Source organism: Coffea eugenioides, chromosome 4 (genome assembly GCF_003713205.1).
Source record: "Coffea eugenioides isolate CCC68of chromosome 4, Ceug_1.0, whole genome shotgun sequence".
In the NCBI taxonomy this organism is placed as follows: Eukaryota; Viridiplantae; Streptophyta; class Magnoliopsida; order Gentianales; family Rubiaceae; genus Coffea; species Coffea eugenioides.
Window position 1 is genome coordinate 17588703 of NC_040038.1, and position 14432 is coordinate 17603134.

The 14432-nt window shown below is 35.5% G+C and overlaps 1 protein-coding gene across 3 annotated transcripts; it reads right to left on the reverse strand.

The window, feature by feature from the left end:
• Positions 1-3266: 3266 nt before the first annotated feature.
• On the reverse strand, positions 3267-13967 carry LOC113768565 (pyridoxine/pyridoxamine 5'-phosphate oxidase 1, chloroplastic-like). Of its 3 annotated transcripts, none has more exons than XM_027312976.1 (14): positions 13636-13967; positions 13460-13498; positions 12076-12243; positions 11886-11991; positions 9508-9674; positions 9140-9382; positions 8894-8982; positions 8197-8247; positions 7998-8088; positions 6967-7071; positions 6778-6848; positions 6187-6282; positions 3619-3711; positions 3267-3575 (listed from the first exon to the last, which is right to left on the reverse strand). In XM_027312976.1, exons 1-13 carry the CDS (start codon positions 13927-13929, stop codon positions 3645-3647), a joined length of 1587 nt encoding a protein of 528 aa, XP_027168777.1. In that variant the 5' UTR covers positions 13930-13967; the 3' UTR covers positions 3267-3575; positions 3619-3644. The 3 variants fall into 3 exon arrangements, with proteins under 3 accessions (XP_027168777.1, XP_027168776.1, XP_027168775.1); XM_027312975.1 differs by having other exon boundaries at positions 3267-3572; positions 3616-3711; XM_027312974.1 differs by having other exon boundaries at positions 3267-3711.
• Positions 13968-14432: the final 465 nt, after the last annotated feature.

Genomic DNA, 14432 nt, shown 5'->3' on the forward strand with positions numbered 1-14432 from the left:
AAATGAAGATCCAATGTACCAATCTTATCAAAAGCATATATACATTTTGTTTCGAAAACAAAGACTCATAATTATCAAAAAAAAAAAAAGGTATTCAATTGACAAAACGAACAGGTTTTCGGTTGAACTACCAGGAGAACAGCGTTTGTCTGGATTTGACCGAGTCAATTGGTTGTCTGGCCAAACTAGAGACCTAGCCTGGTCTAATGTCTAGATCACCGCGCCGACTGGTTCAACCCAGATTGGATTTAATAACTATGATCTAGACCTGAATTTGTATCCAAATGCGATTTGTCTAAAGATGGGGAAATAGAAGATGCAAGTATAACTTGTTGAATATTTGAAATGCAGTACTTTCAATTGTTTTTTCTTTTGTTTATTCCCCTTAAATGGAAGTAACATGATATTCGAGAAGCTTTTACATCCTTGGGAAAATGCCAATTTTTATCCTTAAACTTTGGACCATAAACACATTTCGTCCTCAAACTTTAGTATCTAAACTATCAATTTTTAATCAATTTCATCCTCAAATAGAAAATTAACCAATTTGAAAGGAAATTGGGAACATGATGAGCATGAGTCTACTAAGTAAAAAGTTTTGCACGACTTAAAATCAACAAAATAGAATGGCTATCTTCACTCTCCCAACTCTAATACATTTCTTTAAAAAAAAAAAACTCCAATTTCCATTTAAATTGATTGATTTTCCATTTGAGAATGAAATTTGGTCAAAAATTGATAGTTCAAATATAAATGTGTTATGCTACAAAGTTTGAGAATGAAATATGTGTCCATGACTAAAAGTTTAGGGATGAAAACCGGCATTTTCTCTTACATCCTCTAACAAAAGAAGATGTCCTCATAAATAAGCATTCAAAGGGTAATACACGGTAATACAAAGGGCAGGATGATGGAAAAGAGAAAAAGGAGACAATAAGAGAAGAAATAGGATCTTTCACCCACCAAAGGTGTAATTCTATCTTCTTTTCATATTGATACTTTGATAGAAGAGAAAATAGGCATTTATTTGCACACTTTTTGGGGGAAGAGGAAGCGTCCGCTCGTGCGGGGGGAAGTGATGTTGGGCAAAGAGCCATTTATGTAGGTTCTTCATTTTTTTCCATCATTGTGTCTGACAACATTTTCCTTTCCAAATTTGGGAGCTGACTCATGGTCCTCTAATACCCCTTTTGGCCCTGAACCCTGTCAATTTAGTACGACACATTCATGATTTCGAAAGATGATCCAAATTTGTAGGGTGCCCCAAATCCTTGTGGGGTGGAAGAAGGGTGATTATGAATAGTTATACCATAGCAATCAATAATTGTACTCTAGCATCAAGGTTTTGAGCATGTCACAACTTACTCTTTTTTTTCTTTTTTTTTTTGTAAAGGTGAAAAAAAGCTCTAATTTTTCTCCTATTTGCTATGACGGCGAAGAATCAAATTATCACTATATTTATTCCTTTTTTTTACTTCTTCTTCCAAGTGCAGGATAACTCCAAGGGATTGCAGGTTTTTTCTATCAATTGGAGCTCTTCCTTCCCCACCTCCAAGGGGATGGTTTATAGGGTTCATAACTATTCCTTTTACTACAGGACGTTTACCTCACCAATACTTAAATTTGATACTCTACAAACTTTTCTGATTCACCCTAACATTCTCTCCTTGTTCGACTATTGCTGAGCAGTTTTTAAAATTTGATATGAGGGATAATCTAAATGCACACAAATACAATTTTCAATAACCACAATCTATATCAAGAATCATTCTCTATATCACATTTTTAATGGTTAACTGTAATATTCTTTCTTGATTGATCACCTATTTGCAATTTGCAACATAATATTTCAATGGCAGCACTTAAGTGCCATACACTATTAATTTGTTGTACAGTGCTTAATTGAATTGAAACGAATGAATATTGACGACCATTTGTAGTTCAGGTGCATATATTTCTTAAAGAGGAAAGGATGATAAGAAATGACAATAGAACTAGGTCAATAGTGTGAGATGTATAGAAATGAGCATGCATAGGGATAATGGTAGTGAGATGTATGACGTTTTTAATATTATGTTGTACTCATAATATAGTGTTCTTAGAAAATGGTTCACGACGACCTTTTTTTTTTGGTGAAAAAAGTTTGAATGGATTTAGTTCTGATCACTACTACGCTCAAAACACGTATTCGAGATTATAGGTCGCTTATAGAGATTTTTAAAAATTACTCGTCAACATGGCTCTTACATGGATAGTAAAATTCTAACACATAATCTTTTGTGAAAAAATAGCCGCCTTCTCAACTGAGCCAACTTGTGTTGAAATGATTTACAACAATGAAACATAAGGTTTGTAATCTATTATAAACGTTGCACGTTGTGCTATGATAAACCTTGCACGCTGTTTCAAAACGATTACATTGATAATCGATGCTACTTTTACCTATCCCTGGGAAATTGTAGTAGTAGTCTTTTTACATTCAACTTTTTCTTGTTAGGAACCAGTTTAGCCAATTCTTGACTTCTCTTCTTAGTTTTACTTTGACCAGAGGTTAAATTAGATTTTCTGTGAAAGTCCTCTACCAAAGTTATTGCTTCAAGGTGATTGTAAACTTGTAATGTTTACAGTCTCAGTAACTTTCTATATAGGTGAAGCTTGGGTACTTTACACCCCCACCCCCCTTCCCCCCCTTCTCCAAAAGCTCAAAAGCCCTTTTTCAACAATGTAGACAAAATGTATGTACGTGACTAATAATCTAATATACCTCTGATGTACAGAAATTTCATATATTTTATTTGAGCAATATGTATAATAGTCATGGGCATATTATTCGATTTCTACAATCAAGAAACCATTTAAAAGCATCCCTATTTCTTCCAAGTTAATTAAAACCTCAAATTGGAGGTGACTGACCATTACCATCAGTAGCCATGGATCCTCTTGATGACAATTTGACATTGTTCCACCAAAACGACACACTTGATGATGAAGCTTCCATCATTTTAACAAGCATATGACAGTGTAGAAAACTAGCTGGGATTTGGGAATGGTTCTAAACGAACAGAAAAAAAAGGCTTCTTTTGCAGTATAGCTAGCTTCACTTCAACGTTCGCAGCTATTTGCTAAGCCAATCCCAAGGATCAATATTTGCTACATAGTAAATGTACCTTTTTTTTTTTTTTTTGGGCACTAATAATTTTGGATGCATGTCACATTTACAAAATGAGAAATTTAAATTGCACCGCTGTGTCGTGCATCTAGACCTGTTAAAAAAATGACACACACATTGAACGCCAGTGACACAAGGTTAGCTTTATTTGCAAAATCCTTACAAACATGGCTCTCAGTAGAAGCAAAAGGACAATGTAAGAAAACCCACAGTTGATTAAGGAAAAATTCCTTTTCTGCAGGGCTTTATATCTACTCTCTCTCTCTCTCTCTCTCTTATTCTAGTAATTGGCATTGGTACTCTTCTACAGAAGATCAAGTCACTATACATATATCTCATACTCCATATAGTCCTCTTAGTTCTCTGCTCAGGAGTTTTCAACATGCTGAAATGAGGCGCGATATTTACTCAAATTTTCTCTTGTATCATGCTGAATCACTAGGATGTTTCATAGAGAAGATACTGAGAATGCTAGTCAGGGAGCTAATCGATCAATTTTCCATACTCTCTTCCCATCAATCTCTTTTGGAGTGTAGCGCAACCTGTCGACAACATAGAAGATAAGCTTGCCTAAAAGAAACTGACATCAACAGGAACAAACTTAAATACCTATAACCTCAGGATATTAGCAATATTTTTAGCATTTTTTAAAAGTTTCTGCTAAGATTAAGATTGAACTACACAAAAACCGAAACAAATACAAACACAGACAGACAAATGGCACATGCAAATCCTTGAGAAAAATTGTTCACCAACACTCATAATTTGCACATAGAAACACAAAAACAAATGCTTAATCTAATGTTATAAAATTTACATAAACAAAACACTCACATTCTTTCAGATGAAAATGTAAAACAGGAAGGAATATGTTGCAGGAAAAAAAAGGCAGCAAGGTAAGCAGAAAACAAAGGGAAGGAGGCTAAAAGGATAGCATAGGTGGTAAACAGAGAAGTTGGGTAGGAGGGAGGGAGGAAGAATGTAGGGTTGGAAAGAGAGAGAAGCTAACCAACCATGTAGTGCAAAAGGAACCAAATGCATGAAGATTCAGCAGCCACAAGCCAAAGCTAGAAACACATAAAGTCAATTTCATATCCAAATGATAATCCAAAAACCTACAAATTTTTTTTTTAAAAATACAACATAAATACTTCTGCACCAGACAAAAAAAAAAAAAAAGAGAGGGTCTGGCTGATTGGCAATTGGGGTTTCCCATTGCAGACAGGATTGAGAAGGGGGTGGGAGGCACATGGGGCATTGTGTAGAGGGAGGCAGTATTTGTGGTGTTGTGGTGTGACTGTCAGAGGAGATAACTTAGAGAAGGGTAGGGACATTTTAGGTACATCCCCCAACTAAATTTTAGTGAGCTATATAAGGTTGTTTTGCAAAGATAGCATTCACTTAATAACTCAAAGATTGTATGGATTGATGCAATAGAGGGGAAAAAAGTAGCAAAGGTTGGAATGGGAATAGTCAGAGGGCATTTGTCGTAACATTGAGGGCTAAAATAAGATCAAGAAAAGACAAATAGCCAACTAAACATATCAACAACCTCTAGGACTCTAATTCATAATTGAGAAAGAACTTCGAGAAAAAGGCTAATCTGTGTAGAACTATAAAAACAATAATTACTTCTCATTTACGAATAGCAGGTCAAAAAGATATATTTACTCTATAACATCTCTAGCACCAATATTTACCATGAAATACCCAAATTAACACCAAATACTTGAATACAGTTCATTTTTAATGAGTTTTAAAAAGAGAAAATCCAGAAACTAAATTGGGTCGTAGAGTTGGAATAAAATATTTAACCCCAGGCTTGATATGACTAAAGGTGATTGCATAAGCAGGAAAGAAACCTAAATTAATTGAATATACACACCCATTATCACTGCCCCAAATCCATCTAACCAGATCATGTTCGTATAATTCAGCTGTATTCTCTCTTAAGTTAAACAAAATTTTCAAACATCATTCAGTTGACAGGTAATAAACATCATCGAGTGCATTTTATGCAGTAAAACAACATTCACAAAATTGACTATCTAAAATCTCAACTAGAGAAGGATATAAATGCTTTGCTTCTGAATACAATTGTACAGTTAATGTTGCATTCTATAGGTCTTGACAATTATATGAAGCACGAAATAAGTCTGTTGTCACACAAATTCACTAATTGATTATACTGAGTAGGTTTTAAATGTCTGATTTATTGCTTTACTTGCAGTACCATATCAAGTAAATTCCAAATTATTAAGGTCAACCTGAAAAACCAAAGTATAACGGGTTCAAATAGATAGGATAAATGAGTGGCAGGTCACTTGGGCCGGTTAACCCAAAAATAGTTGGTCGAATTGGGTTCTGGAATTTGGAAATGGATCCAGAGTGTCAACTGAATAACCCATATCATTCAGATAAGGACTTTTAAAAAGTAATTTGTAATAACCAATACTAGTATACAACGGCCCGGGTCTTTAGTTTTTATATGAAAGTCGTATTAGGTCATTCAATTTCTTCATTATATTTAATCTCTGGGCCTATGTCTTGTACCAATTAAATCACAGTTTCCATTTCAAGCCCCAAAACTATAGAAGAACCTGTTTACCCAACCAATCAACTGGACAAATGTTGGGCAGGGTTTAACCTGATTAATTAATTTACTTGGGTTGGGTTGGTTTGCCCAAAGTACTTACCAATACCCGAAAGCCCATTCAACGCAAATCCAATAAGACCATGAAGTATAAAACAACAAACGTGGATAAATGAATAAACACAATACGTTGCAAATTGAATTGAATGTGGTTTGTTGATTCTTTCCTAAGCCATGCGTTTTTGGTGTTTGGAGCTCTTAAAAAGGAATCAGATGTCGAGCTTCAAGACAAACGAGGTTGAAATAAATTCGCAAAATAAACAGGATCCAATAACTTTAACGCACACTTGAGCAAATACCTGTCATGCAAGCGAGATTGCTGCCTCAAAAAGAAAGGGGATAAAGAAGGCTGAATTGGAAATACCTATCATGCAAGCGAGATTGCTGCCCTTGCCAAAACTCAAAAACTTCTGGTTTGAGCCTGTATCCTCCCCAGTGCTTGGGCTTTGGGATTGAGCTCCTGCAAGAGGAGAAATAGAGACCCCATAAGAGTTTAGCATGTAATGTTAGAATAGATAAGTCTCAGGAAAAAAGGGAAAAAAGAAAAAGAAATTGTTTTTATACGAGAATCCTCACAACCTTGGCACAGGAAAAAAACATAGGACCAAAATATATATATGATGCACTTACAGCACCTTTTTTCTTTTTGTACAGATACACCTATTAACTATTCAACGATTGACTCATGAAAACAGCAAAGATAAGTAATAGGAGAATAAGATATAGATCCTGGTTTAGATCAATTCTTCATAAAGATTGTTTAGCCCACATACAAATAAACAAGTATATGTAACTTTAAACAAATAGATGCATCCTTGAGGTGTCACCATTGTTATACATGCTCTTAACTAAAATAAAAATGAAAAACTGCCAACAGATATTAATTTAAGGCGACAGTGAAACTAAGTAGCCACTCTGGTGAAAAAGGTTGAATGAAAAAGATTGAACGACTAACCCCGCGGAGTACTTTGCCTCCAAATCCTTGTACTTTTGGTGAAGCACTTGCTGACCAGGAATTACAGAACTCTAAAAAAAAGAGAGGGGGGGGGGGGGGGGGGGGAGGGGGGAGGTCTTGTTTTAGCTATTAACAGGAAAGCACTCAAATTTACTATCACCAGCCTCATTTAGACAAAATATATGGAACCTGATCACTAGCAATTGCTCCAATCTGACTTCCCCGTGGACGACTATGAAAATAATGCTCAGACTCCGCTTCAGATACTTTCTCCACAGAACCTTCCACTCTTACCTGGATAAAACAATGTTGTAGAATGAATCACATCTGTGCATCATCCCTGAAGACATACATTGCATTATAGAAATACTAATAAGGACAACATACAAATCAACTGATATTTGTAGGCGAGTAATTTAGCATGTAACCACAAAGATGGTAGTAGCGCAAGCAATAGAAAATTAACCATATTTTCTCAATTCAGATCTGATTTGATACTGAAGAATTTGACTACCATCTATAACTTTATAACTGTCACTCATGATGTCTAACAATTTTTACCAATTTTATGGTGAATAGTGATACATGGTGTAAAAGGCAGCCCAATTGGATCACACGTACAAGCTTCAGATAAAGAACAGGCAAAGTAAGCACGCGAAGCTCGATTGCCATTAGTGGCGAAGGACTTGAGATTCCAAAGAAACACGGTAATCTTACAGAGTCACTCTTAGAAGGAAGAAATTTTCCATAACATGTGTATTCCAATCCAGGTAAGCCATTAACATATATTGGTATAAGTACCACTATTCAGTAGTCAACAGGTGACAACATCATTGCAGGTAAATTAAAACAGGCCTAAATTTCACAACCATTTTTAGACTAGAACAACATTAACACTTCATGCAAATGTGCCGTTGAGGGTTTCCCAATGAAAATGTGACCCTTCTGAAATTGCCCTTATCTAGAAGTTTGTTCTACAATAGATTCTAAATAGCAGCAATGGTCATTTCAGTCCAAGTGCATAATTAGACTACCACTCAATAACAACATGGCTAAAGTTTTTAAGTCTACAGATTCAAGAAATAAGCATTACATCTCAGCTCTCCACTAGCATTATCCAAATTTTCCTTTATGTATTCTGTCAAATAAATGTAAGAGAACCTAATTATATGCTGTTAAAGAATACTTAATTGCACTAAAAACAGATGACAACGTTTTACCTGGCGATTCAAAGCATCCCAGTAAAAAAGGAGAGCAGCATGAGGATTTTCAGATATTTGATGAGCCTTTCGACTTCCATAATTGGTATACCTGCTCATGGCATAACATTTAGAATATAATTTTAGGACAGAATGTCTGCAGCAAAACAAACTATCTTTCAGATATTGCCAATAAAGCAGTTAAGGGTTCTGAACCAACCACACAAAGCCATCTTTGTTGAAACCCTTCAGTAGAACAAACCGTGATGAACTGCAACAAGTCAAATGGGTGAATTATAGCCAATTCATATATTCTATATATTACAGTAACTAGTGTAATCAGCCGTTAAACTTATATTTTAGCATTTTAATCAAACCGAAGTGGCTAGTCTTGCTATTTAGTTTTGCAGAGACATAAAATGGATCCTACAAATAAAAATCTTACTGCCACAGATCCAGTAAAACTAGAAGAGGATAGTATCACAGCAGATGAATCAATGGAAAGACAATAGAAACTATTCATGAATTTTAACAATTAGCTTTTGCAGTCAATAGCATTTCTTAAAAAAAATGCCACCCACTACTCAATTAACTCCAAAGGCTTCAGGAACCAAAAGGATACATAAACAACATTGGCTTTCTTGAACAAATTAACTTCAAAAATCTAGAATTTCAAATGCATCAAAATCAAATTGCAACTAAAACAACAAAGGACCTTATCCATACAAAATTATTAGTTGAGGTTTATTACTTGTAAATTCCACGAAAATGTTCATTTAATGTGTTAAAATCTCCTGTAATCAACGACTGGGAATTAGGAAGCACAATGAATTTCTACCAAAAAATAAGGGAAATTATTTGTTTAGACTGTCATCAAACAAAAAATGAAGAAAACAACCAATAAATAGAATACCCACGGTTTTCTATCACTCCCAGTTGTTGACAGGCACATGGCATTTGGTTCCTTCAAGCCTGCTGCCAAAGCATCATCAAACCACTTTTGGAACTGCAGATGAACATCAATTTAATTAGAATGTGCAGAGAGATTTATTCAATCCAATCACTTTTTCATATTCCATTTATTACGCCAGGGGTTTAGGTAATGATCTACACAAGTAATCCATTGAATTAACAGCCAATTCCAGATTGACAGAAACTGGTACCTGATCAAAAGGATCAGAGTCAACTTGCCCCTCAAGAAGCTCAGGAGAAACATAGTTCTCTCTCAAAGCTGATATGTCAACTCTTGGAGGCTTTCCTATTCGTACACACATAGATGTGCCAGGATATGCTGGAAGCTGAAGCCTGAATTTGTCAATGATAGCTGGTGGAATGAATCTGCCGCCTAAAAAGTGGTGTTGACCAGTAAACTTTTTGGCACATAATTTTGGAGCAGTTAAAGAAACCTACACAGAGAACTCACGTAATTTAGATAGAGTAATGGGGCCGATGATCACATCATCTCCAGACTTTGTAAGAATGACGAAAGGCAAGAATTTAGAAAAAGTGCTCCATGCATAAACAGAAATACCAGCATATCGGGTTTAATGCCATCACCACTTAAATCTCCTTCTTCCACATGCCATCCGGATGGAATATCTACAGAGACAATTGCAGGTAGTCTTGAAGCATTCATGTCAGGACTTGTCAAGTTCAAAAGTCTCCTAATCAGATCATCGAAGGGTGGTCTAGGTGTACCTGAGCAGGTTCAGCGCAATTGATCAATGTACATGGAAAAACGAATGGTGTTAATCAATTAAGGAATGTTACCAAACAAAACTTCATATTTTTTAAGACTCCACAATATTAGGAGCACCAAAACAAGTACAGTTCGCTAAATAGCCATTTCCAAAGTCATGACAAAGAATTTCTAGCTGAGCACTTGAATTTTGCAGACATACTAAACCATTTATACATAGTTAACAATGAGTAGGTAAATCTCCAAGGAGTGACCAGCTTCAGCTACAAACAAAATACCTAGACTTGTTTGGACATTCTTTCTTTTCGGCATTGTTCGGACAATCATAGTCCAGTCTATTTCCAAATTCAGAGTTATCTTTTTTGTCCTGTGTTTATATAAGTTGTCAAACACCAACACATCTCCAGAGTTGGTGGACTTGTTACAACATAAAAACAAAAAATGAATAAACAAAACAGAACAATGGAATTGATTTGATAAACTGACTCAAGGTTCTAGACCAATAATTTAAGTCAAAGAGCCAAATAGACAAGCTATTAACACGTCCATTTCAACTTCAATGAAAATTTACTGCACTTATCATGAATTCATGCTGATCCATATCTTATTTTCAATGGGAAACCATGTATATTTTATACTGCTGCCTTTATTGAAGGGATGTGGGCTTTCAAATCAACTTATATTAAATTTTGGAGTTAAATTCTGGAATGACTAATCAGATAACAAAAAATTACACATTAATTTCAGCTGCAACTTCAGGGAAGATACAGGTGAAGATAGCCAAGAAAAAACTCCATATAGGAACAGTATGCAAACAAGTATCCCAGAGATTATAATTGTATCAAATAGAGAGCACCAGTTTTCCGAAGAAGCTATAGTAGCACAAGGTTTTTGACGAATACATCATTTTGTACAGTGAATCTCAACTTGTAGATGATTATATGACCATTACCTACCTAGAAAAACCAGGACAAGTTAAGAAAAATAAAAGCACCCAGATAAATGCTTGGAACTAATAATTACCCTCAACCTAGATAAAAGAAGCTTGCCTTCAATACCCCAACAAACTTTTAGCAATTCTACGAAACAGGAAAGAGCATCTTAGACCATGTATTAGGAATTCTAGATGCGACAGCTAAATTGGAGCTATTTCCCAAGTCTGCAAGTAAATATGGGCAGCCTTTTATCCAATTATGTTGTTTCCAGCATAATCAATAAATTGTTCAGTTAAGTGACATGAAACTCTTGTTGGCCTTTTTTTTCATATGGTTATTCATCTACTCTGATTACTTTGAGTGTAGATAACTAATTTTTACTAGTGATTGCACATAAAATGCAATGATTAGGTTATGGTATTTGAGAATGGGAAAAAACATAGAGGACATTATCTGCTTGCACAATTACAAAAGAGGAGAAAAAGTATAATAACTTTTGAAGGCTGACACTATAGCCAACCATTGAAAAGTTTGTGGCATTGATTCCTGTGCGCCCATACTCAGGAAAAGATGAATAAATGAGCAAAAAACTACATTATTACTACACAACAAATGGAAAAGCACCAAAAAAAAGAAGGCGATAGCGGTAGAGGTGATTTATTACTACATTGACACTCCTTGGTAATGTACGTTATCATGAATATAAAATGAAAATGAAAAAAAGGAAAAGAGGATACAAAAGGGAAGAACAGTATGAAGAAACCTAAGCCACTTGGTTGTAACAACAATCAACTGACAACAAACGTCTAACAACCCAATAAAAAGAATGATATACTAGATGCTCTCTCTCTCTCTCTCTGACACACACACCCACACACCCACCCCTGCACCCATACACACACACAAATTTGATAAACGGGGCCAGATGCAGTATAGTGTTTCCTTTTTGTGCCATACAGTGGTAGTATTGTTCAATCTTGACATACACAGACACAAATTTGATAAATGGGGCCAGATATGGTATAATGTTTCCTTTTTGTGCCGTAGAGTGGTAGTATTGCTCAATCTTAAACTATTAAGTCATTGATGGGATTGGTTTATTCATATAATCTCTTAATACTTGCAACTTTCACTCCACTCGCGCTTAGCCATATCTAGATGCTTATGCATTTTCTACTGTTGCAGTAGTATATTAATTAATAGCACTCCAATACCCAAAAAAGAGAAGATAAACATAAACAAGCTCAACTCTATAATATGAGAAGGGAAGGATACCGTGGAAGGAGAATCCAAACATTGCATCAACTAGAATGTCAAAGCTGTCTGACAAATCCATAGGAAGATCTTCCACTGACAGGAAAGGTACTGACAGTGACTCAAGCTACAAGTGATAATCCAGTGTATAAGCACTGCTGATAAATTAAGTAAAATGGATTATGGCAAAAGCTAAAATTTCTCCCTATACCTGGGTCACCAGACCATTATAAAGAGGCTTGGCAGTTCGCTTGGGGTAACAAATGTATGGCTTATACCCAAAGTGGTATAAATGTCGAGCAGCTACAAGACCATCGCCACCATTGTTGCCAGGACCACAAATAGCAAGAACACGACTGCGTTCACTTGATTTATAAACCTGCCAAAAACAGAACCTCAGTACTGTATGAATGAAATATCCAATGGCCTTTTACATCCACAGTTGATCATCAGCCAAAGATGTGGTGTATAGATTACTCTAGAAAGATACAAGGAAAAGTAAACACACTGATTTAAAAAGTAAAACAGACGAATTCAAGTAACATTTATGAGCCTAGCAAGCTTATTCTTTAGACGTTTTCTGTGATTTCTTACTATCTCATTTCTCTCCTCAATGACTACAGAAATGATATCACAAAAGCATCACCCTTTCTGAGTACATTCCTGACAGTCTCCAATCCATGACAGCTTGATTGACTTCAAACGGTAAGTTCTATTTCTTTTAATTTGATCTCACCCCAACTGTACTTGCCAATTTCAAGTCAATTGGTGAACTCTCCTAAGATCTAAAAGAATAGAATTTAACTTATGACAGAAGTTCAAGACTGGAAAATTCGAGTTTTTCCGTACTATATCTTCCAAGTTCATTATAGAGCAACATCCCTTTTTCTAACCAAAGGTCTTAGTCAGTATTTGATTGATGCATGTGCAATCAGGTGCTGCCAGCAGTATCCTAACATCAACAAAATGTCTGACACTTTCTTCTTTCACAAATTAAGGAAGAAAAACTGCAGTCTGAACCAAATGTAATTCAGCAGCCTTATACCAGTAGTCCAACTTTAAAGACTAAAAAGGTCCACTCAATGAGTTAAGAACTCGGTGAAGAGAGTTTCCCTCCTCGGATTGATTGTTGAAATCATGTTTTGCTATTGGTGTGGTATTGTAATACGATGAGATCCACCAAATTACAGTCTTTATGGCTGTAGCTTAGGACAAAGGTTTATTGCTCTCTGTTCAAATCAAGAAAATTAAGGAAGTAAAATGTAAGCAAAATTTCCCAAAACTAATAAAGATTCCTACCCAAAAATCCTAGACGAAAAACACAAATTAAGTAGAAGGGAACCAAAGGCATGTCCAAAGATCAGAAAATAATCATCCATCTTTAAAGGTTTAGCATATTCGCACTCCAACTCTCGTTATTAGCATTCCACTAACGTCAGTAAAGAAGACTGAACAAGTAACAAAAAGTAGAGGCCGAATATCGGCTCGGATTTCTTGAATAACCTCAATTGTAGTAAAAATACTACTTCTTCAACCCATAAAGAATGGAAAATTCAATAATAATACCCAAAAAGAGGACCAAAAACGTCACGTACCTCAGCTATAGCAGTAGCAACACTCAAACCAGCCAACTCCTGTAAATTTTCAACACGCCAAAAAAAAAAAATCTCAAATGGGGCTGCAACAATTGAGACAAAATAATCTGCACGCTAGTATGTAACAAGAAAACTCATAATTGAAACTCAAAGAAATTTAAAAAAAAAACAGTAACCATAAGCTGATCGACGCTGAATCCAAGAGGGCCCATAAGAATCTCATCAATCTCAGCAGCTTCACTCTGCCTTAAATACGATACAGTTTCCGGGTCCTGGACTCCCTGAACTGACGTCATTCCTCGGATTTGATAAGAGCGGTTGTGGCGGAGGAAAGGAAGAGAACTGGGCTTGAGAATAGCAGTAGTAGAAGGTGCGGTAAGAATATGGTGGGCAAATTTGGATTGGAGCAGTTGGTAGCTGCTGAGCAATAAAGATGTCATTCCTTTGCCCTTTTGCAGCATTTGCAACATTTTAATAGCAGTATTTGATACTTTGCTTGCTCGTCATCGCCATTTGCCAAGTGTTGCCGTCTAAGACGGAGTGGCACATACGGTTGGATAATTGCATGTTGGGTTGGGTTGTAATTATAAACATTGCAACATTATTTTTAATGCTATATACGGAATTCATAAAATTTATTCTGTATTTACTTTCAATTCAAAGTATTTTATATCCCGAAGAAATAAGTGTATTTTATTAAATTAGACAAAAATGTTTAGGAACGATTGAATTGAAAATCATCTCAATCGCTTTCCGTTATAATTGACATTATGATTGGATTTGATTAATTTGAGTGGTTTAATCTCAATGAAAATATTGTGAAAGTGGGATTGGAATAGATGCAAACTATAACAAAGTAAAACTTGATGTGTTATTAGTAGAAGAAAAGTTAATGATACACATATATGTTATTTTATACTTGTCTTGATTTAGTTCTATATTTTCTTTATATGTTTTCAAATGAACCAATTCT

Bases quoted from the DNA above. Each gene is read 5' to 3' on its own strand.
- LOC113768565 (XM_027312976.1), bottom strand. From the start codon at position 13,929: ATGTTGCAAATGCTGCAAAAGGGCAAAGGAATGACATCTTTATTGCTC. The intron at 9,675-11,885 runs GTATCCTTCCCT...GAACCTGCTCAG, and splicing joins GTTTGGATTCTCCTTCCACG to GTACACCTAGACCACCCTTC. The intron at 3,712-6,186 runs GTATTTCCAATT...TGTTGTCGACAG, and splicing joins CAATCTCGCTTGCATGATAG to GTTGCGCTACACTCCAAAAG.